Source organism: Filobasidium floriforme (assembly GCF_021052385.1).
Source record: "Filobasidium floriforme strain CBS 6241 chromosome Unknown HD553scaffold_30, whole genome shotgun sequence".
In the NCBI taxonomy this organism is placed as follows: domain Eukaryota; kingdom Fungi; phylum Basidiomycota; class Tremellomycetes; order Filobasidiales; family Filobasidiaceae; genus Filobasidium; species Filobasidium floriforme.
In genome coordinates, this window is record NW_025763651.1 from 25514 (window position 1) to 52929 (window position 27416).

The following is a 27416-nucleotide window of genomic DNA, read 5'->3' on the forward strand; positions in this document are numbered from 1 at the left end:
AGGGTTGTTGTTGTGACTGCTGTTATGAGGCTGTCGACGATACTTGCATATTCGGGTGGCAAGCTGGTATAAGCTCAACCACTTCGCGACATCAAGCCCTGGAATGCTATTTTACGTGAATACGACTGTTTCGTCGGCAGGTCAGAGTTGCAATATGTGCGATAATGGACGGGAAACAAACATCAGCAAAGCCGCATCATGCAATGGAGCCATCGACCTCAGGCTTTACGAAGGTGTTTTGAGTCGAGCCCTTGCTGCAGGTAGATGCAATTTGTGTAATATCATTATCATTGCTTCATCAGTTCACAACGTTCTCCTGGGTTATGCTTGGCATCTTCGAACAAGTTCAAGGACAAATCGAAAGTCGTAAATAAATTGTCTTGGCCGGAGCGATCAAACAAATCGTGAGATCTGCAAAGCGGGGTCGGGACGTAAGCACCATTCCCTTATAGGACCGAGACGAGATTGAGCCACACCCACGATGAACAACAAGACAAAGAAGATTAGGTGGATCTACAATATACCCTGACCACTCCATCGGCGCCTCCAGTGGCGAGAACAGGCGCCTTTTCTCCAAATCTTACGGCGAGCACTCCTTGATCGTATTTTCTTCTGTGGTGAGACCAATCCTGGCCACATGTACCGGTCGTGATGTCCCAAATCTTGCATGAACAATCGTCCCCGCCCGAGACCAGCGTTGAAGAAGAATTCGGGTCGATGTCGATCGCGTTCGTCGTATCTGCGTGGCCCACAACCGTCGACGTCAAGCGGGCTGCAAATTCCCCCAGAGATCAACACCTCCATTTGTTAAGCCATGGGCAGCGCGTCGCTCTTCAACGTACCAGTTTTGCTATTGTAAAATCGCAGCTTCCCATCCTCATGTGCGGAAACCACTATGTCGAGTGTAGGGTGGCAAAGGACCTGACTGCAAGGAGACAGGTCTACAATGAGGCCGTGTGATCAGCTACGAGCTGCGAGTCCACTATCTTCGCGCGACATACCGTCTTCATCTGTGCCGAATATCATTACCGCTTTACCCGAATCCAGATTGTATGCCCTGGTGATACCATTGTTGAACCCTACGAGCACATTCTTGTAGTCCGGATGATAAGGTGCGATCGAGACTGGAACCGGCTGGTCCTCCTTGTCGTCGGATTTGCCCTCAGAGCCTGCATAACGCCACGTACGGAGCAACGAGTATCCCTTCTTGGAAGTGGCGTATAACGGCGAGGCATCCCAGACCTTGATGGTCCCGTCAGCACTGGCGGATACCAGATAGCCTTCCTCGTAATCACGGCTTGGGAGCAAGGCTACATCCCAGACGCTGTCGGTATGTCCAATAAGGGTCTCAAGGGTCATTGAGGGGTCGTAAGCCGAGTACGTGTCATACGTCGCCGGTGGTATCTGCCAGACACGGATAGTCGCGTCCATCGAGCCACTGAAGATTACTCCGGTTTGAGCAACCGCCAGCGAAGTGACAGCAGCGGTATGGCCACGGAACGTTACCTGCGGCTCGATCTCGATACCAGCACCGGCGTATCTACATCAAGGTCATTGGCTCAGCCACGCAAATAGCAAATCGAGATCGACGGGCTGATCTCACTTGGAACCGGCGAGCCTGTTCAGGTCCAGCTTCCAAACTTTGACAGTGCAATCGGCGGAGGCTGAAACCAAAGTCTCCCCATTGACGCCAAATTCGACACTACGCACCGAGTCGAGGTGACTATCGGTCGACGTCAAGCGGATGGTTAAACCCTAAGACTGGTTCAGGCCTAATCCGACCTTGGCTTACCTCTTCAACTGTCGACTCTGTGTCCAATGCCGTTTAGCAGAAGCGGCTACTTCTCCAGCCTCGGAAAGACTGTCCAGAGAGGTGTTCTGTTCGGTTGCGATGGCAGATTCGGCTGGAGCGAGACGTACAGAAAGCCGGTCAGCCGAGGACTCGTCGCCGGACAGTTGACGAGGTATACGTGACTTACTCAGAGTCCCGCTCTCGATCTGCGCCTTGGCCTCCCGCTGAGCCTGATACATTGCAATATAGTTAAGATTAGAACGCTTCTCAAACGGGAGATATCAGCCGCTTCCACATACCTTTTCCGCCTTGTCGTTGGCAGCCTGCAAAGCCTTCTTCCACACCTCTTTACTTTCCGGCTTGTAGATGGCCGTCAAGACGTCTTGCGAATCATCTCCGGTCGAATCCTTTGACGACGAGGACGACGCGGAAGAACCGATCCATTCGGAACCTGACCGTCTGTCCGTTGACCTCGCTTCCGAAGCAGATGCCGACGATGCAGCCGAGTCGGGCGCCCCTGACTTGTCCTCAGCAGGGGCACCGGCAGACGTAGCCTCCTTGGCTGCAGGAACAGACTCGTTCTCCCGCTTGTCGCTCGGGAATGGCACGCCATCTGCCTTGGTCTCGCTCGTCTCCCCAGCTTTAGGCTTGACCGCTTGCTCTTCCAGCACCTTTTTCGGCCGAGGAGGGACGTCCATCATTACGGGCGGCTTTGCGGGCGCCTCTTCAGCTTGATGCGGCCTGTCCCTGCCCTGACCCTTCTCCTTGTCGTCGTTGACGCTGGGAGACGCTGGCCGTGGTAACGAGAGATCGAAAGCGAGCTTGTTCGGAAGAGGGTTCAAGGCGGCCGCGGATGTCAAGTAGGAGATTTCTTGCAGACATCTATCAAGAGCGATCGGGATAGGTCCATCCTCAGCATCTGCAGTTGACGCTGTTACTACCTGCATCCTCTTTCACTCACTGTTTCAAGTAGTCCCTACTCCGAGCCCTACTCTTCCCATCCCGATTGGGTGCGCTCAAAGCTGCCTTCCAAGGACCGTTGGCAGTAGCGTTCCAAGTCCCCCCAGCGGTCGACTCGGCCTTGTTGGCCTTTCCATTGGGGAGGTCTGTATATCCGCATCCAACAGATATTCAGGTGATATACTCGAGTACCCTATCACTTGAGAAGCGACTCACGACCTCCGGAACTCTTTGGACTTTCACCTCCCCCGCTGCCCCCTGCACTGGCATCCTTGTCCTTTTCGTGCGAGGCTTTTTCTTCGCTGATAAGCGAAGTCAGTTTGGCGTGTGCCAAAGTGTTTTGATTGCCCATTCCTAGGGTCATCGTCGAGCCGGATGCCGAGGACAAGGTCTTGGAGCTAATCGACATAAAGGGGGATTCAGGTGAGGTCGATGAGGATGCAAGTCAGTACCGATAAGCCGAGAAGCAGAAGCGGATAAATTATGGGAGAAACGGAGTTGGACTGACCGTTCTTGCCGGAGAGCGAATTCTAGCATCTTGACCCGTCGCATCATATCCGTCTTCAGGTTCTCCGCTGAACGTCGTTCGCCCTCCAAGAGCGCTATCCGGGCCTGTTATCGTCATCGCATTATCAGAGCAGTATGATGCACGCAAAAGGATCAGCTCCAGCAGGTTGACCAGAGGGAGTTTCCTGAGCTCGAACGCACCCGCATCTCCGCACGTTCAATCTCCCACTCGTTCCTATCCCGCTCCCAGCGTCTCCATTCGCTCTGCAAGTAATGCAGCACGCTCGCTAGGTTCATAGGCGGGTTCTGAGATCCACCCTGACTCGACCCGTCCCCGGCGTTCGAGTTCTGGTTAGGATTGACTGGGATCGGGTTCCCATTCTGATCGACCGCTTGGAGTTGTTGCTGAGGCTGTTGCTGCTGCTGTTGTTGCTGCTGGGCGACGGGTTGACCTTGCTGCTGTCCACCCTGTTGATTCTGCACCTGCTGCATCTGTTGCTGCTGTTGCTGGTGCTGTTGCTGTTGATGCATCTGCTGCTGAGCATTATAACCGTACTGCATGTTCGACTGTTGAGGACTCGAGCTTTCCTCGTCTATACGACGAGGGGCCTGATGTTGTTGTCCTCGCCAGACGTTGCTCTGCATTATCTACTTGTATCTTGAATCTTGAAAGGGTCGTTTCGTCGTTCCTTCCTCTATGGCATTTCCTTTTGATCTGGATGAACGGGGCACCTCGGAGTGGCGAGTGTGATATGAGTTGGAGATGACGATGAGGTAGAGGAAGGCGATACTTATGATGAGGAACTAATAGCTAGTCGATACAAGCTACAAGTCATGCCAGTCCACCCTGTACCCTGGAGCTGGTCGCTGTCTGATGATGAGAGGGGGAATGGCACGCGACGGTCGTCTGTGTGATTACGTAAGAATTCTGATTGGATCCGAGATGTTGGTCCCGACCTCTTGAACCTGCTAACTGCTCGAGTTGCGAGTTGCTCATCTTATCCTTTCATCGACTTTTACACCTCTTCAAACTATTATACACAAATTCACAAATACTAGGACTTGACCTACGACATCTACCAGAACCGTTACTGTATCATTTACCAGAAGACGTGCCCATGCGGTGACCCCTTGACGAGCAAGCTCCGATACCTCTAGAACTGAAACATGGTTGAAGCCAACTCGACCTACATCTCGCCCTACCCTCAACAATGGCTCTTCTCCCCAGCTCACCTAGAAGTGACCCCGAGCAGCGAGGACAACACGATCCCTCTCGAGACTGAGTTGGAGGATCGGAGACGAGGAGTAGACCTGATCAGGCGGATATGCGAACGTTTGCCCGAGCTGGACCCTAGTCAAGTACCCGAAGTCAAGGCGATGCAGCATTCTTGGAGTCCGGCGGATGCCAGACATTGGGATTGTACGCACGCAGAGTATCAGTCCATGTGAGTCCTGCTCAGAGAAACATGGTACTGGCCAGCCGTCACCGAAAGCTCAATGAGTGGCATGTCTTCCTTTCTCTCTTTTGTCAGGCCATATGCTTCTTACGTGCAATACGCCGCGGCAACGTTCCTGCATCGATTCTACATGCGATTCGCCCTGCAAGATTTCCCCATCAAGGTGAGTTCTAATCTGTTTCTGTTTTCCAGCTATCACGCCTCATGAACAGTGCTCGGTGAGCTGATTGCCTCAATCGTCGCTTCAACCTTACTCCCGCTTTCCTTCTCACCATAGCTCATCGCCCCGACATGCTTGTACTTGGCGTTGAAGACGGAGGAGATGACCAAGATCAAGGTCAGGACGATATCTCAGGCGATGAAGGTAGAACTAGGCTATGAACGGGCTGTAAGTGATTGCTCCTTCTGCTTCATTTACCATCAGTATTCACGCTATACCTCAACAAACGGGCTGACGAGAAAAACAATACCGTCTTGTCTGAGCAGGAGAGCAGAACCTACACGGCTGATCTGGTCATCAATGAAGAATACCTCCTCGAAGCCTTGTGTTACGATCTCGCCGTCGAACACCCTCAGGCGATCCTTATCCAGGGACATAGAGCGTTCCAACAAGTTCGGCGAAAGAGTACCGCTAGAAATATCGTCAATAGCAATAATAACAACAGTACGCCGATCGGATCGAACGAGGGGAACCAGACCCCGGCTTCGTTTTTATCATCAACACCAGGACAGGGAGGAAAGACGCCCGGTTCGACGTTAGGAGGACGGACACCGGGGTCGAATTTGGGGAACAAGACGCCCGGGTCGGCTCTGGGAAGCGTCATTGATATGGATATGGATTCGCCCCTGCCGCGACATGCGAACTTTATCGGGGACAAGCCGAACGGAGGGGGAGGTCAGAGGGAAGACGGGGAATTGGATGGGGATGCGAAATTGAGCGAGGAAGAGGCGGAAGAGGTTTTGCTGGACCTGGCGACGGAGATTTTGATGGCTACGTGAGTGATCGGGTTCAACATCAAAGTGTTCTTGGTACCGGATTCATCTGAACCCATAAAATGTTTGTCCAACGACACAGCATTACTACGCCGTTGACGGTCCTCTCCAAACCTCATATCATCGCCGCCTCTGCCTACATCCTCGCGATCAGCATGATGAAGTGTCAAACGGTGTACGACTCGCTAAGAGCGCTTGATGGAGATCCGGTTTCGGTTTGGGAAGACGCTTTCTTGCCACAAGATGGGATCAAGCCGATCAAAGTCAGGGAAGATCAGTTTCAAGCCGAAATGCGAGGTGAGTGTCGAAGCCGGGTCTGCCTATGATTGCGAGTAGCGCGGAGCTGATTGTGGTGTTGCGCGGGATGAAATGGCACAGATTGTTGTGCGATGATTATCGAGTTTCATCGGAGAGGGTTGATACAGAAGGAAGTCTTGGACGATGATATGGATGTTGTAAGTCAGCGGGCGAGATCTCGCATCAACATGTCGCTGATTGTCCAGTTTGATGCTCACAGGCGGCACATTACATGGAGCAGGATGTTACAGTCGAGAACACGGTGGTCTCACCAGATCTGCTCGCCTCCGAAACGAAACCTTCGACCGTGAAGCCTGAAGATCAAGGCGCGATCTCACCTGAGAATGGGAATGGCTACACGACGACGACGCTGTCAGATGTGAAAGCAGAGGCAACACGCACGGATCCGGATCGCAACGAGCCAGTCAATATAGATATCAAGGTAGAGTGAACTTTGTCCTCGAAGACGAACTAGTATAGGCATACCACCCGTTGTAACATTGCATACCCGCCAGTACATCTTTGCATAGACAAAGCATCCGTGGTCTGCTTGGCGTGACCAGTCTGACGGTACATGCTGATGATCACAAGCTCTTGTCCGAGCGATCTTGGATGTCAGCATGAGTCGGTCGCATGGTTGATTGATCTTCTACGCGGGATTGATGGGATGTGTTCCATCACGCGCGATTGCCACCGTTGGAGTGGATCCACCTGGAATGCTTTGATCATTTTGATCAGGAGAATGCCTTTCGATTTTCCCTTCATCACCAAAAAATTCGATTTTCCTGGTCCGTCGCACTTTGGTCAACCCACCACCCTATGGACAAGTTCGATAGCCAATAATATAAGCCTTTAGTGCGGCGTAAAGGATCCGGAACATCGACTGGTCGACACGAAACATCGCCGCGGCGGCGTGGTGCCAAAGGAGCACTCGCCAATCCACCTCGAATACCCAAGCACCTAGCAGTGATCAAGTTCTCACTTGACATTTTCAACCTCTCCTATACCTCACCAGCGTCCCGCCTCCGGTTTCGACATGCCCCCACGAGGCAGCAAGGTGCCGTTCGCGGGAGAACCAGCTCCTTACTGTCAGCAATGCGCCGAGCGTCACTTTGAGCTGTGCAATCCTCGAGGCAGGCCCCGATACGAAGTAGGATCAGCGGTCACGGGACGTACTCCTTTGCCTGTAAGTAATCGATCATCGTTTTCAAAACGCGATCGGGGTAGCTCATGCAGGCGATACTCGGTGGCTTCATTCACGGCAGGATGTCATCGAACCCGTACCTACCTTCTTCCCCATGCCCATCGATCCATCATCTACCAGTACCAGTAGCAACAGACCCCGACCTAGACGACGAGGGCAGAAAGATACGAGGCTGCATAAGGTGGAGACTGCCGTTCTTGAAAAGGCTCTAGACGTTCTTGGGTCAGTATATTTGCGATGAGACCAGAACCGTTCAACGAGACTGACTGCAAGATGGCCGGTCGGTATGGTTGATCGAGATAGGGGTAGACGACCTTCCAAGCAGCAAAGACGTTTCATGGAAGAAGAATGCGAGAAGATCAAGATCAAACCGGCTAAAGCGAAATGGACGGTGAGTAAATAGCATAACATCGGCCCCCAGACAGCGTGCTCAAGGGAGATCGTTCTTCAGAAATGGTTCAACAAAGAAACTTCCTTGCGAAATCTTCCTCCTGCCAGATGGTTCAATCCGGCCGAAAGCGGACTCTTGCCCGACGACCTACGATGGCTGGAACGGTTCAGTATCTTACCAGTGTTCGATAGTGAGATGGTCGCAGGAGAAGGTAGATACCGTTCCGTCGAGTGCGCGACGAGAAGGACGGAGGCTAACCTTTACTCGACGAGGCGGGTTTCAGAAATAGAGATACTCGATTGCACGACATTCAAGCTGGATGATTGGGAACCTGAGAAACATGCAGACGAACCGAACAGCAATTTCTGCTACATCATCGCAACTGACGGCCAACTTGTTTGCCGCTGGAGGGAGGGCGCGTAAGTCATCCTATTGTCAACTTACAAAGAGGGGGGATCACCGTTTCTGACAACCGAGTTGCGCGTTTCAGAGTTCACAAGCGCTGCGTGATCTTCGCGTCTCAAGTCACCTACATCTACGGGTTTGACCCTGACGCCTTCGAAGGATTCAGAGAGAAGGCCTCTACGGGAGATCAAATTCAGCAACTCCTCCTCGCCGAGCATCCCGTATACGAGACTTGGGTGCCTCAAATAGACGAAGATGGAGATGTCATGTGGAAATGGGACGGATCGCTGCCATCCATGGATAGAGGTCCTGCGCCGAGGTTGACTGTGAGGGGAGGTGTAGATGTGAGTCATCTTCCAACGAGGTGGAAGAGCCTAATCAGATAGCTAACAACTCTGTTTCGATTTGACAGCTGGCAGAGAGCCTTGCCAGGGTCCTCACGGCTCGCAACCTTCAATACGGCGAAGGTCGTTGGCCACGCTCCAGCGGTACCACCGCTCACCGAGGGCGCGGTCGACTGCCCACTTCAGCACGCCGCAAACGACAAACCGATTTCGAATCAGCTCTAGCCCAGTACGAAGGCATGTCGCCCGAAACCTTTTGGTCGCTTGCCAACACCGTCGATGATGATCATAACGAGGAGCTAGTCGAATGGCAATCGGGTGAAAGTCAATGGGGCGATGAATCTGGAAATGGGAGCGGAAATGCCAACTCGACCGGAGACCAGACCGAGTCAACCTTTACTGCGCCGGACAGCTTTACTGCTCCGGAGAACTTTACTGCCCCGGACGGCCCGCCTTTCACCGTCGAGGGCAATGAACCGGTCGCTCCACCTTCCGCCATCCCAACCATCAACTTGTTCGATCAGCTTTCCGCCTTCCAGGACATGAATAGGTTCGGCCAGCCTTTCGGCTTCCGGGGCGTCAACATGTTCGATCGGATGACAGCAAATAACGAGCTAGGTGAAGCTATCCTTGCAAGGTGGACTGGCAGACCCTCACAGCCAACCACGATGTTCGATACCGCTAGCCCAATCCGAGAAGACCGCCAAGACGTGAGCCCTGTCCAGCCAGAACAATCTGTCGACAATAGTTTCGGCTGCAACGATCATGGTCAGCCTGAGGGAACGACATCGGACGGGTTCCCATTCTATCCGCAGCAAGTCGATGATGTCTTCGGGTGCAACTATCATGAGCAGCCGCAGGCGACGAACCCTGGCGGACTGAACTTTCATCGAAGCGTCAGCCCTGCCGAAGGACAAGAAGACTTCTTCAGCGGATTCGAAGCTCAATTCAACGATAACGATCAGGAAATGCTTGAGATTCAGATCGGAGACGCCTCGCCACTACTCGCGCCCAATACCAACTGGGATTCGATGGACATGGTCCCGGATCTCATGCTGGACCGAAGGCCGAGTCTCCTAAGTACGGAGCCATCTTCATCTCTCGTCACTCCATTGAACAGCGCCGTCTTGCCTCACAGTCAGCCGGACCACGACATGGACAACGATTCTGGAATCTTCATTGCCCATCCGGAAACGGCCATGGACGTGGACCTTTCTTTCATCGGGCAAAACGAATCTGGAGGACAGGAACACTGGGAAGCGTTGTTGGACCAACTTGAACGGCTGGAGGATCCCAACTCGTCCTTGCCGGGGCATTTGGATAAACCGGAGACTAGCGGACTCGCTTTCGATAATTGCCTCGGAGTTGACCTGCAGCGCCAGGCTGTAGATGGTGTCGATGCTGAAACGCAGCCCATGCCGATCGTCGGTGGACCGGCTGGGGATAAATGAAACCACAGGCAGGCTATTGAACTGCGGATCGGTGGGATGGGTCAGCCGATGCCGACCCGGCGGACGGGGAAGGGCGTGTGCCTTGGCGATTCTCGCTTGGCAGCCCGAAGGGGATGAGATTGGAGGGCGATCTACGGTTGACGCAAAGTCTACGCACCGAATTCGTCATCGCGATGGCGGGTCGAGGGAGCCCGGGTGCAGGGGTCGGGGGGGGGACAGAGTATATAGACACACACGTACACACACACAAGTCGCAGTCTCGCAGACAAATCGACCGCTCGCAGTCTCTCTTATTCCCTGATTCCGAATCTCGCTCAACGTACCTAGACACTACCCGTCGAGACGATCTGATAATAGAAAGCTGCGAAACGCCGCTCGAAACATACATACACATACACGACTTTTGAACCTCACTTAGACAATCATGGGTCTTGCTGCGAAATTAGGTGCGCAAGCCCAACCCGGTGATGCCCAAGGGATGGCGTACGGTGGCAGCAGTAGTACTAACGCCTACCCGTCTAATCATCAACGATCGTCCTCGTATCCTCAACAACAACCGCAATCTGGCTATCCTTCGGCGTACCCACCGCAACCGCCGACCGGTTCTCGACCATTGCCTCAACCTGCTGGTTACGGTGGCTATCCGTCTCCTTCCCAATCATATGGCTCTCCGCAAATGCAAAACTCGGCATACGGATCGCCATATCCTCAATCGGCGTACCCGCAACCTCCTTCGCAATACGGTCAACAACAACCGTACTCTGCCCCTCCTTACCAATCTACGTATCCAGCTGCTGCGCAAGCCGCTCAAGGTGGAGCTGGTGGTGCTCCCGGAGGCGCTCCTGGTGGTGCTCCTGGAGGGTGCGTCTGGTCTCTAGCTTCTTTTACTACGTCTGTTGTTTGTCTGACACTGGTCGGTTTCGTGCAGATACGCGCCTCCCAGCGGCCCGCCTCCCGCTGCCAACCCTCAATCCCGTCCTCAAAGCGGTCAATTCGCTCCTCCTTCGGGACCTCCTCCCGGTTACCCCGGTGCTGGTGGAGCGCCTCAGCAGCAACAATACGGTCAGCCTCCTCAACAGCAGCAGTACGGCCAGCCGCCTCAACAACAGCAGTATGGCCAACCTCCTCAGCAACAGCAGTACGGGCAGCCTCCTCAGCAGCAACAGTATGGACAGCCTCAACAACAGCAACAATACGGTCAGCCGCCCCAGCAGCAGCAACAGCAGCAGTACGGCGCACCTCCTCCTTCTGCCGGAGCTGGAGGTGCGGGTAACACTGGAAACGCTGGTTTCCTGAAGACCGTCTTGGAGCAGTGTGTCACTGACGTGAGTACTACGTCGCTTGTTCACTGCAGCTCTTGCGCCGGATCTGACGATAGTGTTTTCAGCAAAAACTCCAAGGATTTTACCCTCCCGGTTCGGGCACTTTGGACATGATCGCCGCCAAGGTCGCTTCCTCCGGAGCTCTTCAGAGGATCGCTGATCAGTGGCGTATGCCTCAAGAGCTTGCTACCGATTTGGTCAAGCTCAGTCTGTACGACGTTGTCCTCTACGTTGACGGTGAGTCGTCAGATAGGGACCGAGGACCCTCCGGATTGGTGACTGACGACATCGGCACATCAGACTCTGGTTCCATGGCCTTCGAGGAGAACGGAGAGCGAATCGACGATCTGAAAGCATTGATGGGCAGGGTCGCTTATGCTACTTCGTTGTTCGACCAGGATGGAATTTCCGTAAGCACCATTTCGACTCGAGTGTCGGAAATCGAGGTTCAGATTTTCAATTTTCACACCTCGTTCTGCGGCTCAACCAGGTCCGATTCATGAACTCTCGGATCAACGTGAGTGCTGTCCGCCGTACAAAATTCCCAAATTCATAGCAGGGTCGCTTACGTTATCATGCGCGTTTTCAGGGAGATGGCATCAACTCGGAGCAGTCCGCTCAGAACTTGGTTTCTCAGGTCAAATTCTCTGGTAAGCCTCGACTGGCCTCGGTATATCCCGAAGTAAACGTTCTTACGGCTCGGATCACAGGCCTCACCCCTCTTGGAACGGCGCTTGATCAGAAGATCATTCAGCCTATGATTTTGGGACCCGCGAGGAACAACGCGCTGCAGAAGCCGGTCCTAGTTATCTCGATGTAAGAGTCGGGAGGCTCGAGTATGAAGAACGTCGTATAGCTAGCTGACGTCAGTCAAATCAGAACGGACGGCAGGTGAGTCATGATTCGGAGGATCAGTCGCGCGGTCCGATCTTTTGGGCCGGTGAACCGATTTTTGACGTCGAATCGAATATCGTCTCTTCTCCCTACTCTACAGCCCAGCTGGGGAACCCAAGGAACAGGTCGTAGGTCTTGCTTGATCTCGTGGTTTGTGTGTAGTCCCGCTCACTTGGTTTTTGCTCTAGTTCAACGTAATCATGAGGACCAACCAAGAGTTGCAGCGCACCAGGGTGAGTTCGGCGTCAACCTGACCGAGTGAACAAATATTTACATGTCACTGTACATCTGCAGTACGGACCTGGAGCTCTTGCTCTCCAATTCGCCCAGGTCGGAAACGACGCGAAGGCCGAAGCCTTCTTGGACGAACTCGACAACCACCCTGTTGTCGGTCCTATGATCGATCAGACCGGTAACTACGAGGCCGAGCAGGAGCAGATGATGCGCACCACTGGAATCGGTAAGCTGGACGTTTCGTCGGGACGAAGTGAACAGAGGCTGATGATCGTTTTCGGTTATCTTTGCCAGATCTGTCGCCGGTAAGCTGGACTTTAACCCCAAGATGATCTTGGCAACGTTAACCTGATCGCTGACTTCTTCTTCGGCTCTATCAGGAAACGTACTTGATCAAGGTGAGATACTTGGACCAGGGATTGGCAAGGAGAATTATCTAAGATGTCGAACTTTTACGTTTGCAGTTGTTGCTCGGAGCTATTGATTCGTCTTACGACACCAAGGGTGAGTTCCTGGCCTGTTCACATCGATCCCGCTTTTCTGGAGACGGTTTACTGACCTCCAACGCGACATAGACGAGAAATAAACAAGATAACGCAACCGCGCTAGACAATGTCTTTCCAATTGCCATTTCTTTCTTCATCTCGTGGAGTCTATATTAAGTATGCAAGTATGTCTATACCTGAACGTGGTGATATTTGTCGAAATGATAATATGAAATGAGCGATCGATGTTTGCGACATGGATTTGCTGCAAAGCTAGCCCAGCCAGCTGCATGTCGCCTGTCGCGGCTGGGAGACGTTGTGGCTAGACGTGACGAATGCGAATGACCAAGCGCGATCAGTGGCCTAACCTATTCCTGCTGGCTAGTCGGGAAAGATGCACGTACCCGCCGCATGTTCGCTTGAACATTTGAGTGAGAGACAGAAAGGTATCACGGGATCCATGACCGTTTTGAACGATGCAGAGTTGGACGGGCCATCTCGCAGCGGGGCCAGGCCAGCAACCTTCTTTGCTAACGTATGCCACCACATTGACATGGACATGCATTGACGCGTCATAACTGTACTCGCACAGACCTAACACATAGACTTTGCTACTGGTGTAAAGACGAGGTAGAAAAGAGAAAGAGCGCGGCGCAGCCGCACAAAATTTTGACACCTTTGTGAGGGTGGTCTAGGAAGCTTGGTCGACGTGGTGTGAGTGTGAGGAGCTGAACAACAATCAGCCGGGTTGGCCCAATGGTAGGCGGGACGTCCGCCTTTAATTTGGGCACCTTTGTGAGGGTGGTCTAGGAAGCTTGGTCGACTTGGTGTGAGTGTGAGGAGCTGAACAACAATCAGCCGGGTTGGCCCAATGGAAGGCGGGACGTCCGCCTTTAATTTGGGCACCTTTGTGAGGGTGGTCTAGGGAGCTCGGTTGACGTGGTGTGAATGTGAGGAGCTGAACAACAATCAGCCGGGTTGGCCCAATGGTAAGGCGTGACTTTCCTATGCAATAGGCAATAGGTCGAGATTCTGGGTTCGAGCCCCAGGCCTGGTTTATCTTTTTTGGCTGTTTTCGCCCTTCCGACGCGATGGTTATCGTTGAGTGCTTCGTCTTCGCGCTCGCTCGTAGCTGGCCACCCCAAGGGGACACCGCGAGGTCACCCAGGAGGCTGGCTCCAAGCTCAAGGGAGACTAGTGCGTCATGGGAGGCTAGGTATACACTTCTGTGATGTGACATCGTTCTGTCTTCTTTCTCCTCCCTTGTGCGTGCGCGCTGTCCACCAAGCGCAAGCCCCTTGCGTGCAGGGAGCACGACGACCTGAACAAGCTACGATGAGGATCAGGTTCGAGCATTCTTTTGCAGAGATGTCCAAGCGCTATTTATATGGCTGCTCCGGGATACCAATATCGCCGACAATATTGACCCCCCGCTACTGTGCACTGTTCGCGTGTTGACGTGGATCTTTTCACAGCGGAAGCTACCGTCGGTGTCGCAAGGCAAGAGGGTGAGGATATATGCTGGGCGCAGGTCCGAGCTCCTTCTTGAGCATGGGAAATGTTTCCAGAAAGGTGCATGCCAACCTCATCTCGTCGCGCCTTGCGTGCTCGCCTCGGCCAATGTGGTGAAACATCGCACAAGTGATTGCAAACCATCACTCGGTTCGCCACCAGGCAGGTATCTGTTTAGTATATCAGGGTGCGACAACCCTCATATCGGGGAACTCTATCATTCCGTCGGAAACCGTTGATTCTAGTAGAAGGCCCGCGGGCCGAAGAAAACAATCAATCGGAGAAGTCAACATCTGTTCTCGGCCGATATCTTAATGATCTACCCGAGCACCACTGATACCATTGGGTTCCTGTGTCCGCAGAACAGACGCAAGGCAGCCGACTTTCTACAATTTCTGACCTTGACATCGGATGTATGATCGATAGTACCCGAACCATTTTCATCGGTTCTACCGATGCAGTCTCTGGCCCTTGCAAGACCCATGCGTCGCTCAGCATTCCACCCGGATGATGGCGACTTTCAGACTCGCTGTTTTACAGGAAAGAGTAGGCAGGAACAAGAGAAGAGGGGTGGAAACGATCGCCAGAATGCAGTAAGCCGCAGCGGCACAGTCGACACAACCAAAAACATGTGGATACAACCCGGCTCCCACCGCCGAGCAGAAAGTGAAGCACTAATGGGATGAAGCGTGACACCCGATTCTGACAGGTTCGGTGCAATGGCTCTGTACTCGCCCCCTGAAGAGGGTGGTTCATTCGCTCCGCCCATGGTTGGCTACGGCCCATACAGTCTGCTGTCCGTGTTTAGCTCAATCGTCACACCGTATTGTGTACTGCTATGATCGAGTTGACTCGCTAACAGACATGACTGTCAAAAAGGTCATGAGCCAACAGATACACCCCTTCATTACTGATTTTGCCGCTTGACAAAGTGTGTACATGGTCAAATTTACTCAAACTGGCAGACAACTTAGTCCCGAATAATAATCCCCCTTCTATACCAAGAACCATTTTTCCTTGATCTGTCTTTCGTAGCCTTTGAGCTGTAACAGCGAGCCCGAGGGAGACGAACAGCAGGAAAAGAACGGCGGAACGGGCGCTGATAAAGCAAACGATAGGTGGTTCGGTTTCGCCTGTAACCAGGTCGATAAAAGTATCCCTTCTACAGAACCGTTACCGAGATTTCAAAGCTAGCACCCTCGAAAAGCTTGACAGTATCGTTCTCAAATGATCGATCCACATCCCCGCAAAGTCATCGTGTCAGCGAGCGCAACGTCCTGTATACAACGATAGGATAACAACGCCTCATGACCCAACATTATTGCCCAGGCTGAGCTTGACCTTGAACCCCGCCGTCCCTCCCATCGGGGGCGCCGTCGCTCCTGCACTACTCTCCCCATCCTTCTTGGCCATGCGCACGTCATCCTGCTTGAATTCCTTCTTTCCCTCGGGCACATACACCCTCTTGCCCCTCTTGCTCGCTTTGCTGGCTTCCTTCTTGGCCAGGAACTCGGGATTGTCTTGATTCTTGGGACAAATATCCGACATTGAATTGTGACCAATCTCGCCGCACTGTTTGCACTTGATCGTTCGCTTGGCTGGGGCATCCGTCTTGCCCGTCTTGAGTTTCTGCAGCTCGTGCTTGTTCTCCTCAAGCCTGGCGAGTCAGGGCAGCAATAAGTTTCGATACGACGCAAGGCGCTTGCTCTCTCGCGCGACTCACAACTTGATCCGAAAGTTCTTGAGATTGGCAACCTTGCCTTCAAATCTGTTGAGACCGTTGTACAACCCTCCTTCGCTGAACCCGTCCTTCTTGATCGATTCGGTCAATTTCGCTTGAAGGTAAGCGGTGATGATGACCGGGTCGGTGATCTCTTCCTGCTCAAACGTCCCGTCTTTCCTCTATGCGATATGGTTGCGTCAGATATTTTTGTCATGCGACGGGAAAATTGGCTCGCCTCACCTGCCGAGTGATCCGAAGCTTTCGATCCGAGCCGATCTGAAAGTCCCTCTGCTCTTCCTCGTAACGCTGCCGAATCCTCCGCTGTCTCTCTTCCTCTTGCCTTTCGATCTTCTGGCGTTGGATAGACCGCTTGTCGTCTGGTCTGTCTGGCTTGGGCGGGATCGACGACGTGAGCGACCGCCTCTGCGTCTCCCAGATCTTTTGCTGCTGAAGCGTGTACGCCTTGACGAGTTCATCCCGATGCACCTTGCTGTTCTGCTTGGTCTCGTCTTCTCCTCGTCGCTTGTTCTTTTGCATCGTACGCTTGAACACTGTAAGGGAGAGTCAATAATCTCCTTCCAAGGACCTGGCTCGACATACCCGACCGACTCACTCTCGGGCATCTGCTTTCGCGAACACTCGAGCAGACTGAAACCTTCGCCTCGACCGGTAGGATCACCCTCGTCCTTGAGCTGCAACACGTTGGCCAGCGCATTCGACCCCGTACCGCTCGCAAGACTTGTCTGAGCAGCGGATGCATAGTTCTGCGATCGATACCACGGAGCCAACCTCGTCTCGATATACCTGTCCCGTTCGTCCCCGACGAGGTCCCGGCTATCGTTCATGTCCTTGATGAGGACCTTTTCGTCCTTGGCGTTGGCAGGCAATGGATGCCCTCGGTCTATTAGCCACTGTTCCGCTTGACCCATTGCGGCGTGCAAAACGAGCTCTTCGGGGCTCATGTCAACCTTTTCGAGCTCGAGTTCCGTCTTGTTGACCCCGTTCTCATCAATCATGGGCCTCCAGTATTTTTCGTGCTTTTTGGATTCGGAGAACATGAAAGTCTAGATGCAGGGCCCAAAATTAGCAGTCGGTCATTCGAATGGGCGCAAAACCGTGACTGACCTTCAAGAACAGGGTCCAATCTCGATCAGACCATTCGGGCCAGAACGGACGCAATTGGGATTGTTTGACAATGTTGCCGTGTTTGGCGAGCAATTTCTTGATCACGATCCTAATCCATCGCGTCGCTCGACGGCTCGCAGCTTGGGATGTTGGCATGTCCATGAGGTATTGCTTTGTCTGCGAGACGGCCGGTAAGGTCTGTCCCACGACGAAAATATTGTTGATCTCTCGGATGTAGTAGCGGGATTGTCCATCGACAGTGCGTCTGCGAATGAACAAATTTTAGTCTCGGACGATTGACATGCTTTCCTCTTCTCAATCCTACCTTATCACGAGGTAATCGCTTGGGGAAGGTTGATGCTCGAATATTGGCGCATTACTAAATGTCGTCTGCAGTGACCGCGTGGATTGGCCCGGATCGATGAATGCCAAAGGGTACGGCTGCGGATCATTTGGTTGTAGAATGACCGGTTGTCCCGTCTTGAACTGATAGCGCAGCCTGGGCTCAGACCTTTAAGCGTTATGCGGGTCGCACCTGTCAGCTTACCTGAGGATAATCGCTATCATCGGCAAAGGTCTTCTTGTAATAGTTGATCATGCTCGAGCCCATGCCATAGCCGGGTAGCGCCAAGGGCGTCTCTTCCTGAATTTCGAACAGGATATCGTTTTGGCTAAGCGATTCCGTACTGCCCCTGTAATATACGGGCGGACTGTACTCACCGAGTATTCCAGCAGCACATAAGGCACTCGATTCGCCATCGACAGATCTTTCGAGCTCTGAGGGATCTCGGGTTCCACCTTTTTCCCTTGCCTCTCCATGGCCTTGATCGCTTCCCTTTGCTGCTTGGTCCTATTAGTCGATGGCAAGAGCTTGTCAAAGTGTATAGGTACCCCGGTGGGGAACTGTAACATCGGTCGATTTCGTGTCCGCTTCTCGGCCGTTGTAAGGGTCGGTTTGTACTGCAGCATCGTGGTAGGATCAGCACTGCGCGAGACCGCTTCGTGCCGGAACATGCACTCACGAACGGCAATTGCAATTTGACTGCCGGTCCAGCGTGTATGATTTCGATCAGCCCGGTTTGACGGATCGTAACCTTCTGAGCCTTTTGTGGCGGATAGTAGTGATCGTTCGACCAGTTGTAAAAGTCAAGCGCCAGACCGTTGTTGTCGACCCGAGGAGCCCGAATGATCTCCAGCGCCTTTGCAACCCGGGTTGGTTCCGAAGCGACGGTCTCCACAGGGACATCGAGCTCATCGGCTGGTAGTAATGCAAAACAAAGTCGTCAGCGCCGACTATTGCAAGATCCTCGGCTAGCAGCGGAACTCACAAGCAGCCTCCAGGTCGTTCTCGTCTGATCCCTCTAGCGGCACGCTCAGAGCGATCCGGTCCAACCATTCATCCCCTCGCAACTGCATATTCAGGCTCTGAATTCCCTTGCTCTCTTTCGGCAGCTTGGAAATAGCAATACCAGGCGTGTCCATCTCCACTGGCGGATTACTTTAGGCTCAAACACAGCGACAGTGTTGTCGTAACGTCAGCGAAAAGCGTCCGTACCCTTGACAATGTACGACATGTAGCTCACTCGACGCCCCAGACGATTTGGTCCTCCCAACTCGAGAGCTCGAGCATCGAAGCATCTTTCTGTTTCCGCACGAGGTCTTGATCCGCAGATGAAGGCTCTCGGAATGACGCCGGATCGAACTGCGATAGAGATTCAGCTCCCTTGTGTGAGCTCTCGGCAGCGATCCTGCACCTTCAACAACAACACGACACACCTGCTTGATCAGCCGATGCATCCTATTCTGAGTGACCGTCCCTGCAGGAGTATGCCCGTCCGACCTCTTTCTTCCCCGTCTTAGCAACGGTGCTGTCCAAGCATGGACTCGTCGTTGATTGAGAGACTCTACTACGGGTAGAGGACGCAAGAAGCTGGATTCTTGTGAAGGATGTGGATGTTCCGCTTCGATGGAGGAGACTGACCGAGAGAGATCCAGGGGGTACCGTCAGGAGCAGGCTCGGGACTGGTCAATTGTTACAGTACTCACTGCCGTGATCCTCAAGCCGCCTCTTCTTGCTCTCCCTGATCGGATCGATTGCCTGGAGCTCGGTGAACTTCAACGGCTTCTTCTTGTCGAAGGCCGGGAACCTCAGTTGCATCTTCTCCTCGAACGTCAGTTCGACCTTTTGCTCCTGCTCGGATCCGGTATCTGATCCAGCTCGGGTACCCGTAAGCTGAGGCTCGATATCCATGCCATCTTCGCCTTCGTCGTCTTCTGAATCATCTCTTCTTGGCTTCTGGTCGTAAGGTGAAGGAGCAGCGGAAGGCGGTACCGACCCCTGATCGTCTGTCATCCAAGGCAGACGTTCCCCGTAGGCAGGTGCAGATGGGGACATGACTCCGAGTTGAGAGGTGCTAGGTTTCACATCTTCTGGCGAAGGAGCAGCTGCCGGAGAAGCATAGGCGTAAGGGCTAGCATGTGTCGAGAATATGCCAGGAGAAGCTGCGTGGTTCATGGGCTCGTCATCGTCCGAGTCGTCTGTATCATCGTCGTCCATGTGCATCTGCATGGCCACTGCGAGTGAGGGAAGAAAAAGGTTGAATTTCCTGTACTTTCAGTTGAAAATACATGACACGTTACGCACTATGGCCCTGCTGATACTCGTACATCCCCTGATGGTGCGGTAGATACGACATATTACCAGCGATAGCGTCCCTTGTTCACTTCGACACACGAGCGAATGGTTGCAGGCGGTGGGACGATCAGGCGTGCGTGCTGGCAAGTCTATCACTGCACTTCTTGTCAATCCTTCCGCATTCGAGTGCGACATTCAGCTAGTGGGAGAGACATGCATGCATGCATAGCATGTATCGCATGTTTCAACATGGCGATGGGCGATCGCTCAATATCTCGCTCGCTCGGGACATTTACGTGATTAGGTAAGCAGAAACATGTGGTCCCAAACCTGAAACGTCCAAAACGCTCGCCTTTCATAGCGTCCATCTTGTCTACAAACAGGGCTTGGGTCACCACCATCCGCCGATTCCACCCCCAGCCAGATCATCCCACCCCACCTCATCTTGCAGTCCCCCGACCTCGCGCTCAAAGCGCGCAATCTCGTCGGCATCAAACAGCTTTTCAAAGCAACAAGAGCCTGGCGTCCGAAAGTGCATATACGGGTCGGACGGTCGCAGCTGTGGGATGTGGTAGCATGGGTCATCAGAGAGATTGAACACAGTGGACAAGCAAGTTGGACTCACGCTCTGTCCGCATCGATAGCAAAAGTGCGCATTGCACTTTGAGCCTATTAAGTGACATTGTCAGATGTCTGCGCAAGGTTCCGTCGCCACCAGCCTGGACCGACTCACAAATCATGTGATTACACCCCTGACTCTTCTGAACCCTCGTACCACACCCACAACACTCTCTCGTGTTCCCCTCAAACCACTTCTTGTTGGCCTCGTTCTCCTCATACTCGGCTTGTAACCGGTCAAGGTTCTTCTTTCCGTACCGTCGGTGGTAGATCTTGCGATCTGGAGAATCGGTTGCAAGCGCGAGGTACGCTTTGAGGAAGTTTGAAGTGGACGGCAAGGGACAAGGGAGGTGGGGGCCGTGCCTATGATCCCCGAGCAGCTGCATGTCAGCTCCTCGATCACAAAAGCTAATCTGATACCTTGCGACTCACCAGGTCGTCAAGCAGTACCGACAAAACGAGAACCTGCACCCTGGGCACTGTCTATATCGTTCCCACTTGTCCTCTTCCTTTTTCCTGTTCTCCTCGACCTGCTCGTCTGTCAAGACCACCGCGGTACCTATCCGAAAGACGTTTCTCGCCGGCGCGTTCGTCATCGTCGTGGACGTTTTCGGTAGTGGAGGAGGCGGAACGGGCGATTGACAGTGTTGCAACGGACATGTCGTATACGTCGGGTCTGTCGAAAAAAGTGGCACGGTTTCGGGTCAGCCTGATTATTTCTGGTAAAAGGCGGTAAGCGCTTACCGTTCTCGACCCGTTTCTTCCGTTTCAGCCATTCCAACCTCTCCCTCAGCTCCACCCCTACAACCTCTTCTACCAGTCTCAGCTCTACCTCCCCTCCCGCCGATCCCTGCCCCGCTCTGTCCTTCGCTTCCGCTCCTGTATCCGTCCCCTCGAGCTTGCCCCCGCCCAGAGCAGGCTCCCGTACCCGGTTCTGCCTATCCACCCGTCGTTTCGTGCAGGTCACCGAGGGGCAGGCGACGGATTCGACGTTGCCCTCCTTGATCGCCAACGTCCAGCAGGCCGAAAGGCATTCTTTGCAGCTACATATGACGTGAAGATGGGCGTTTCAAAGGAAGGGGTAGGGCGCATTCGTGCATCAACAGTGTTTCATAGTAGGTAATTCCGAAGGAAGACGAAGACTCCACGATTAGCCTCTCACTTATCACAAAATGGTTATACTCTCAACCGCCCTTCACCACCAGGATGACTCACAAAACACACCCACATCCCTCCCCCTCGCCCTCTCCTTCTTGCTCGCCATCAAATCTCACACAAAACCTCCCCTTCTTGGCATCCAAACAGATCCCGCAATCCCAAGTCTGAGCGTCAAATTCCTTTTTCCGAAGAGATCGGTTGTGGGCGGCAATCTTTCGAGCGAGGTCGAGGTTAGGCTGAGCGGGGAGGCTGCGCAGGAGAAAGAGGTTGATATGATAATGGTGAAAAGGTGGTTGGAAGGGAAAGAGATGGATGTGATAGTAGGACAAGAACGGTATTTCAATGACAACGGCCATGATTTGGGAAAACACAACCCCATATCCCATCAGAGAACATTCAAACGAAACTCGATCAGCAATTCGTCCCCCCTCAAACTTCAACTAGAACAAGCAGGCTTGTGACCTGACTCACATATACCCATCGCCCTCAACCATCCGCTCCAAGCTCTCCAAGACCCCCTCCCCACACCCGACCCAGTCTAACCAGTCCCAGAGTACCGGCCCGCCGTTACCCTCAGCACCGATCTCGCCGCCGGATTCGACCCAGAGATCGTGTAGTCGCTGGCGCAGATGATCTAGGGTTCGGGAGGGTAGATATGTCGATTTTTCAGGTGGAGGGATATCTCGATGTGTATGACCGGTGCCATTCCGGTCTGTAAGTGAACCTGTATGTTTGTCGGAATTTGTCGCATTGTGACTGCTGGCGGTATATGGCAGCGTTGTAGTTATCGTTGGGGGTTTCGTCATGGATGTCGAGGTCGACAACGAGTCTATCGCTTCAACCTCCGACCGCTCCGAATCACCCTCATCCCCATCTGATATCCCTATTACCTCCGGAGGCTCATAAATCGGGTAACCAGCCGGTAGCCTCATATGGACCTTTATCGGTGGGAGCGTCGATGTCGTTGTCGTTATAGTAGACGTGATAGCTTTTGATGTCGGGCGAGAAGACGAGGAAGAAGCTGAAGAGGACGGATCAAGGGGGATAATGTCGAATCGGATAGGTCCTGCGAGGTTGATCTCGAGGACGATCTGCAATTCCGTTACTCCATCTTCTTTTGGGTCCAGGGTGATGCTCGATGGATAGATGGACTACGAGAGCGTCCACAAGCACACACAAGTAAATCAAGTGGATGATCAGTCTCCTTACCAGTTTATCAACAAACAGAACAAGTTCAGCTCAGCTCTAGATGCTCACCTCCAGGATGACCAGTTCGTCCTCCCGCATCATCTTGCACGACTCGTAATCCCGATCCTGGTCTCCCCGGGGCGCTATTTTCCTTGCAGTTTGCGAATTCTTGCACAGTAGGACTATGCGGAGGTATGAGGTGCTACCGGTCTTGGTGCTGGTATGCGGTTGTGGGTATGATGGGTCGATCGTGCGAACGACATGTCGCCACTCTGCCTGGGTATGGGAACGATGAGATTGAAAGCTACAAAGATGGAGGTGGAGGTTCGGAGATCGCCTACGATCGAGGGAATGGGTGTACGTAAGAGAGGGGCAGTGACGTAATATCCTTACGTACACGCACCCCGTCGGAAAGTAACCTCGGTCGAGCCGCAGGCAGGAATGTCCAAGTAACAAGTAGCAAGTAGCTAAGTAGCTAAGTAGGGAATGCGCAATCCCCCTATAACTATTGACTGACATCACCAAGCTGCATCTCCTATCAGCTACTTCATACTAATTCTAGCTACCAAGTAGCAACCGATAATGAAACCCCGAAAAGACTCGGCATCCCTGACGACCCAACTCCCGCACCCGACACCTCACCACCGGATCCTCATCGACAAGTCCAACGAGATCGCGTTTACCGAAGAACCCCGGTCGAGGTCGATCTCGTTTGGGTTCAGAGGGTGGACTGACAGGGCTAAAGGACAAGCGGGAGGCGGTGGGAGGGAGAAGGACGATTGGATGGACTTGAATTCGACGGGGAAACGCGGGTGGAGGGATGTCTTGAGGGTGAGTTTGAGCGGCTCTTTATGGCTGTAGCTCATCATGGAATCGAAACTCATGGCAGACTGTCTTGGTATTTCATCCTCAAATCTGACTGGACTGACGCCAATCACAATTCTCATCTCCAATTCTGATCACTCTCAGACCGTCCCATCCCGCCTAACACCTACCCATCTCCTCCTCGCAGCCCTCCTCCTAACATCCTACTACCTCGGCCGAATAACAGCCTCGCCATCATCCCGACTACCAGGCCCGATAACGAAATTCACAGTTCCTCCTTCCCTCTTCGTCCCTCCCGTACCATACCCCCCTTCTTCCTTTCCCGACTCTTCCACAATAATACATCAGAATCGAAATCGAAATCCCAATCAGAGAGTACCCAACATCGTGCACTACGTCTATTCCCTCAAACCGACCCCTCGCCAAAAGTCACAACCGGGGGGGATCCGGGTGGATGAAGAAGGGTACTTTGAGATGGGACAGGGGGAGGAGGGGGAAGAGTTCCCTTATTACGCTTATTTGGCGGTGAGGAGCGTGATCGTGAATCTGAAGCCGGACGCGATTTATTTGTGAGTCGCTGGAGTCGGTACTGCGTTTCGGAGTTTGGGCTACGGATGGTTAAGGGACGAGGAAGAGTTGAGCCCAGGAGGTGTTACAGAGGTAGCGGGTCGAGGGGCGGGCGAGAGACCCAGACCGAGGATGCATTTCTAGGGAGATTAATGGAGATCAGGATATCGTGCACTGAATGTCACTGATATTAAATTCCATCGATGTACATATCTGCTAGTCACCACTTTAACACCCCCACCGGACCGTGGTTCGACCTCCTCCGTCCGCACCTTACTCTGGTACCGGCGAGGGTACCTACAAAGATATTCGGAAACGAGTTGAGGCATTTCGCCCATCGGTCCGATGTGAGTACTGAGCACGGCTCAGTTCAACATTTCATAGGAGCTTCTTGAGACATATCGGGACGAGCAGGAATGCTAACTTGTGGCGGATCTTGCTTTTACGACTGTCTGTCTGGGTGCAGATCATCAGGCTGGACGCCTTACTGCATATGGGCGGGATCTACCTGGACATCGATACCTACGTGTGAGTTCTGGGTTACTACCTCTGTTGCTTATTCTGTTTCCTTCTATTAATCACGCACCGAGTCGACCCGAGTCAAGCTGACGGCCGCCCGTCCGCTCCGTCAGTATTCGACCGTTTGACGAATTCCTGGGATACCCGGTCACGCTCGGGATGGAGGCTGCGACGGATAGCAGGAGACAAAAGTTGGATCCCGAGGGATTATGCGTATGTCCAGCCCGCCTGATTGCGAAATCCATCGATCGAACATTGCGCTGACCCATTACCCTTGCGATGCAAATTCCCTGGCGCGGTGGCACCGCAGAACGGAATCATCGTCGCCGAACCGCACGCTTCGTTCTTGGAACGTTGGAGGTCGAGCTACGAAGATTTCCGGCCAGACGAGTGGGCTCAACACTCGGTCGCTCGACCTTGGGTGAGTCGGGGTATACGCACTGCTATTGCGAACACGTCGCTGCCCGATGCTGATACCGACAATCGTCGTCCGGACCCGATCGCGCTCACAGGAGATTGCACGGAGATACCCCAACGAGCTAAACGTACTGGATACGAGAGCGTTCTTCTGGCCCGGTTGGTGGGGTGAGGAAGTCCAGATGGTGCACGAGACGGATGATTACGATTTCCACAAGTCCGGGCAGTATGCGTAGGTGTTGAGGTTCAGCGCAGGCTGCCATTAAGGGCGGGAAAAGATCAGAGAAGCTGATGACGGGACGCATCACTGGGGACCTGTAGGTACCATGCCTGGGAATCGCTGGCGATGAAGTATCTGGAAAAGCTCGACCCGGTATCGATCAAGACGAGCGGGACGAGTTTCAACAAGATGGTCCGCTCGTGAGTCCAACCTCGCCCCACTCGCCTTTGATCGATCGGTTGGGCGCGTGCTAACTTGTCACCCGCTGGTCGTGGTCGGGTTGTAACAGGTTCGTTGGACCTACTGACGAGGCGGTTTATGCCGAATGGAAACGGGCCAAGCTGCGCTAGAGGTCCCCAGGACTCGACGAGTCAGAGTGTATCATATCAACATCGTCTTACCGTATCAGATCCGGGGGGAACGTGGTCTCCCTGAGCTTGTCCTGCACTTGCGCTAGAGCTAGATGCTTATCATGTCTTATACCTTGTATTATATAATCCAGCTTGTCATGGCATTACGGTAAGCCAAGCGGCATTCCTATGTTCGATGGTCTCGGATCGAACCGACCCAGTCCTCATTTCTTGTCCGCAGCCTCGCTCTCGCTATCGCTCTCCTCCTCCCTGACAACCCCATCCCACCTCATTTCCCTCCCCCAGACCCGTTCCCTCAGCCCTACATCCCCTCCATCGTCCACAAACTGCACCCCTCTCACCTCCTCTACCACTTTTTCTACTGTCCATCCCCTCTTTTCAGCCAGCTCGAAGAATTTGAGATCACGAGCCCGATGTTGAGGTAGGTGGTGTGAGTGGAAGACGAGGGCTGTCCCGCAAGCCGGGTCGATAAGGCGTTCGAGCGAGCGGAGGAGGGCGAGGTGTTGAGAGTGGTTGAAGATCAGGTCGGAGAGGAGCAGGGTTTGGAATTTGGACGGGTCTGGCAGAGTGTTGGGTGCCAATGATGATGAGGATGCCCGTGATAGATCCGGGTCTGGTATTGTTGAAGATGATGTTGTTGTACTTGTTGCGGTGTCCGACTCGGATTTCTCTTCCACTTGCAGATGTTTCAAGACCGGCGCGCAATCCCTGCCCCAGACGTGTCCCTCGACGACCACCCTCCCATCCAGCCCTTTATGTACCGCACTGTTCTCCCTGACATTCTCTTCCAGATTCTTCAACAACTCCACGCTCGGATAGTCTGTCAAGACGACCTTTCTAGCACCTAATACCCCCGCTGCTAAACCCGGTACTCCGGCACCTGCTCCGAATTCGACGACGTTCTTCCCCGAGACCAGGCGGGACTGGTTGTGGAAGAGGTGGTTGGACATGACGAGGGATGATTCGAAGAGGATGTGACCCCAGAGTGAGTGGTGGCTTCCGATGAGGGAGACGGTGAGTGGTGCAAGTTGGGCGGTCGAGGAGGGGAAGGTGTAGGTCTTTATGGTCGGAGGTGGGGTTGCGGGTCGGGGTGGTTCCTGTTTCGTAGTCATCATTGCGCATGAGTGTAGTTGATAATGAGAGTTTCGCGACAGGTAAGAGAAACAAGGTGATTGTCAATCGGTGTATCAGAGAGGAAGAAGGAAGCAGGAGGGAATACAGGACCTGGGTTCCGAGCCTCGACTCACGGGGAACATGTCACCCATCAAGTTATCCTCATCGTCACTCGTCACCGACATTGTTCCCTTTGACTAGCAAGTAGTAGCGATAGTATATGGTTATGCGGTAGGTTTTTCTGTACGTCCTGTCAGGCTCGATTGCATACTATATACTATGTTGTAAAAGTTGACCATGATACCGTTTCCCAACCTGAAGTCATTCGAAAGTTGAACCTTGTTCTACTTGGGACCATCCTGGGTGGGGATCATGCGCGGACATGAAGAATCGAGTTGCGATGTCCGCTTCAGCAGATCACGTGATTGGTGGGGCTATAGGATAACGTGCCCTTGATTCTCTCATAGACATCATTCCAAACACTTCAAGCGATATCAGACAACAAGTGTCGGGTAGTAGATGGAGTGGTATCGTGTTTATCATGATGGATTTCGTAGCTGTAGCCTGTCAATCGAACACTCAATTCCGGCTCGCCTATCTCGGTACCCAATCTAGTGTCGGGTTGACGTCAGCAAATCCCTTCGGAGGCAAAACACGGATGTAAATGACTGAATGTTCAAGTAGCTTGT

At 53.2% G+C, this 27416-nt stretch overlaps 8 protein-coding genes and 1 non-coding gene across 9 annotated transcripts; 5 read left to right on the forward strand and 4 right to left on the reverse strand.

Moving 5' to 3' along the window:
• Positions 1-261: 261 nt before the first annotated feature.
• HD553DRAFT_320297 (WD40-repeat-containing domain protein) lies at positions 262-3634 on the reverse strand. Its single transcript, XM_046181128.1, has 11 exons — positions 3461-3634; positions 3261-3364; positions 2969-3150; positions 2754-2898; positions 2092-2674; positions 1980-2022; positions 1793-1904; positions 1604-1723; positions 1002-1540; positions 843-941; positions 262-772 (listed from the first exon to the last, which is right to left on the reverse strand). Exons 1-11 carry the CDS (start codon positions 3554-3556, stop codon positions 504-506), a joined length of 2292 nt encoding a protein of 763 aa, XP_046032544.1. The 5' UTR covers positions 3557-3634; the 3' UTR covers positions 262-503.
• Positions 3635-4426: 792 nt separating this feature from the next.
• On the forward strand, positions 4427-5715 carry HD553DRAFT_346425 (cyclin-like protein; the record flags this gene model as incomplete). The annotated part of the gene is made up of 4 exons (XM_046183196.1): positions 4427-4704; positions 4792-4879; positions 4994-5104; positions 5203-5715. The coding sequence occupies 4 exons, from the start codon at positions 4427-4429 to the stop codon at positions 5713-5715; spliced, it is 990 nt and encodes a 329-aa protein (XP_046032545.1).
• A 2783-nt stretch (positions 5716-8498) lies between these two features.
• HD553DRAFT_320299 (uncharacterized protein) lies at positions 8499-9976 on the forward strand. The gene has a single exon (XM_046181129.1). It carries the CDS (start codon positions 8590-8592, stop codon positions 9799-9801), a length of 1212 nt encoding a protein of 403 aa, XP_046032546.1. The 5' UTR covers positions 8499-8589; the 3' UTR covers positions 9802-9976.
• A 453-nt stretch (positions 9977-10429) lies between these two features.
• HD553DRAFT_290170 (uncharacterized protein) lies at positions 10430-12988 on the forward strand. The gene is made up of 12 exons (XM_046178338.1): positions 10430-10584; positions 10730-11126; positions 11189-11360; positions 11424-11533; positions 11614-11640; positions 11713-11773; positions 11834-11939; positions 12003-12014; positions 12118-12145; positions 12206-12250; positions 12312-12477; positions 12693-12988. The coding sequence occupies exons 1-12, from the start codon at positions 10478-10480 to the stop codon at positions 12824-12826; spliced, it is 1365 nt and encodes a 454-aa protein (XP_046032547.1). The 5' UTR covers positions 10430-10477; the 3' UTR covers positions 12827-12988.
• Positions 12989-13708: 720 nt separating this feature from the next.
• On the forward strand, positions 13709-13793 carry HD553DRAFT_t113. The gene has a single exon. It is a non-coding gene; the product is annotated as a tRNA-Arg (tRNA).
• Positions 13794-15170: 1377 nt separating this feature from the next.
• On the reverse strand, positions 15171-20021 carry HD553DRAFT_320323 (uncharacterized protein). Its single transcript, XM_046181130.1, has 14 exons — positions 19741-20021; positions 19143-19670; positions 18873-19072; positions 18680-18798; positions 18425-18594; positions 18119-18354; positions 17817-18056; positions 17644-17739; positions 17422-17582; positions 17097-17361; positions 16585-17035; positions 16212-16522; positions 15972-16150; positions 15171-15905 (listed from the first exon to the last, which is right to left on the reverse strand). Exons 1-14 carry the CDS (start codon positions 19790-19792, stop codon positions 15554-15556), a joined length of 3360 nt encoding a protein of 1119 aa, XP_046032548.1. The 5' UTR covers positions 19793-20021; the 3' UTR covers positions 15171-15553.
• A 73-nt stretch (positions 20022-20094) lies between these two features.
• Positions 20095-22911, reverse strand: HD553DRAFT_165373 (uncharacterized protein; the record flags this gene model as incomplete). Its single annotated transcript, XM_046176854.1, has 8 exons — positions 20095-20290; positions 20357-20400; positions 20465-20712; positions 20782-21025; positions 21094-21392; positions 21565-21756; positions 21979-22658; positions 22765-22911. Coding segments are annotated over 8 exons (2022 nt in total), but the record flags the coding sequence as incomplete, so codon positions are not given.
• A 366-nt stretch (positions 22912-23277) lies between these two features.
• Positions 23278-25705, forward strand: HD553DRAFT_365642 (nucleotide-diphospho-sugar transferase; the record flags this gene model as incomplete). The annotated part of the gene is made up of 9 exons (XM_046184073.1): positions 23278-23526; positions 23665-24089; positions 24308-24434; positions 24554-24615; positions 24720-24819; positions 24917-25027; positions 25119-25255; positions 25345-25443; positions 25533-25705. The coding sequence occupies 9 exons, from the start codon at positions 23278-23280 to the stop codon at positions 25591-25593; spliced, it is 1371 nt and encodes a 456-aa protein (XP_046032550.1). The 3' UTR covers positions 25594-25705.
• Positions 25706-25817: 112 nt separating this feature from the next.
• HD553DRAFT_346432 (uncharacterized protein) lies at positions 25818-26912 on the reverse strand (the record flags this gene model as incomplete). The annotated part of the gene is made up of 2 exons (XM_046183197.1): positions 25818-26711; positions 26862-26912. 2 exons carry the CDS (start codon positions 26910-26912, stop codon positions 25818-25820), a joined length of 945 nt encoding a protein of 314 aa, XP_046032551.1.
• Positions 26913-27416: the final 504 nt, after the last annotated feature.

Coding starts and splice junctions, on each gene's coding strand:
- HD553DRAFT_320297 (XM_046181128.1), bottom strand. CDS start 3,556: ATGAACCTAGCGAGCGTGCTGCATTACTTGCAGAGCGAATGGAGACGC. Junction 1,541..1,603: donor AACAGGCTCGCCGGTTCCAA/GTGAGATCAGCC, acceptor ACCTTGATGTAG/ATACGCCGGTGCTGGTATCG. Junction 942..1,001: donor ATTCGGCACAGATGAAGACG/GTATGTCGCGCG, acceptor GCCTCATTGTAG/ACCTGTCTCCTTGCAGTCAG.
- HD553DRAFT_320323 (XM_046181130.1), bottom strand. CDS start 19,792: ATGTCGTATCTACCGCACCATCAGGGGATGTACGAGTATCAGCAGGGC. Junction 17,362..17,421: donor AGCGATTACCTCGTGATAAG/GTAGGATTGAGA, acceptor GTTCATTCGCAG/ACGCACTGTCGATGGACAAT. Junction 17,036..17,096: donor ATTGGACCCTGTTCTTGAAG/GTCAGTCACGGT, acceptor CCCTGCATCTAG/ACTTTCATGTTCTCCGAATC.
- HD553DRAFT_320299 (XM_046181129.1), top strand. CDS start 8,590: ATGTCGCCCGAAACCTTTTGGTCGCTTGCCAACACCGTCGATGATGAT.
- HD553DRAFT_290170 (XM_046178338.1), top strand. CDS start 10,478: ATGCAAAACTCGGCATACGGATCGCCATATCCTCAATCGGCGTACCCG. Junction 11,361..11,423: donor CGTTGTCCTCTACGTTGACG/GTGAGTCGTCAG, acceptor TCGGCACATCAG/ACTCTGGTTCCATGGCCTTC. Junction 12,251..12,311: donor AAGAGTTGCAGCGCACCAGG/GTGAGTTCGGCG, acceptor GTACATCTGCAG/TACGGACCTGGAGCTCTTGC.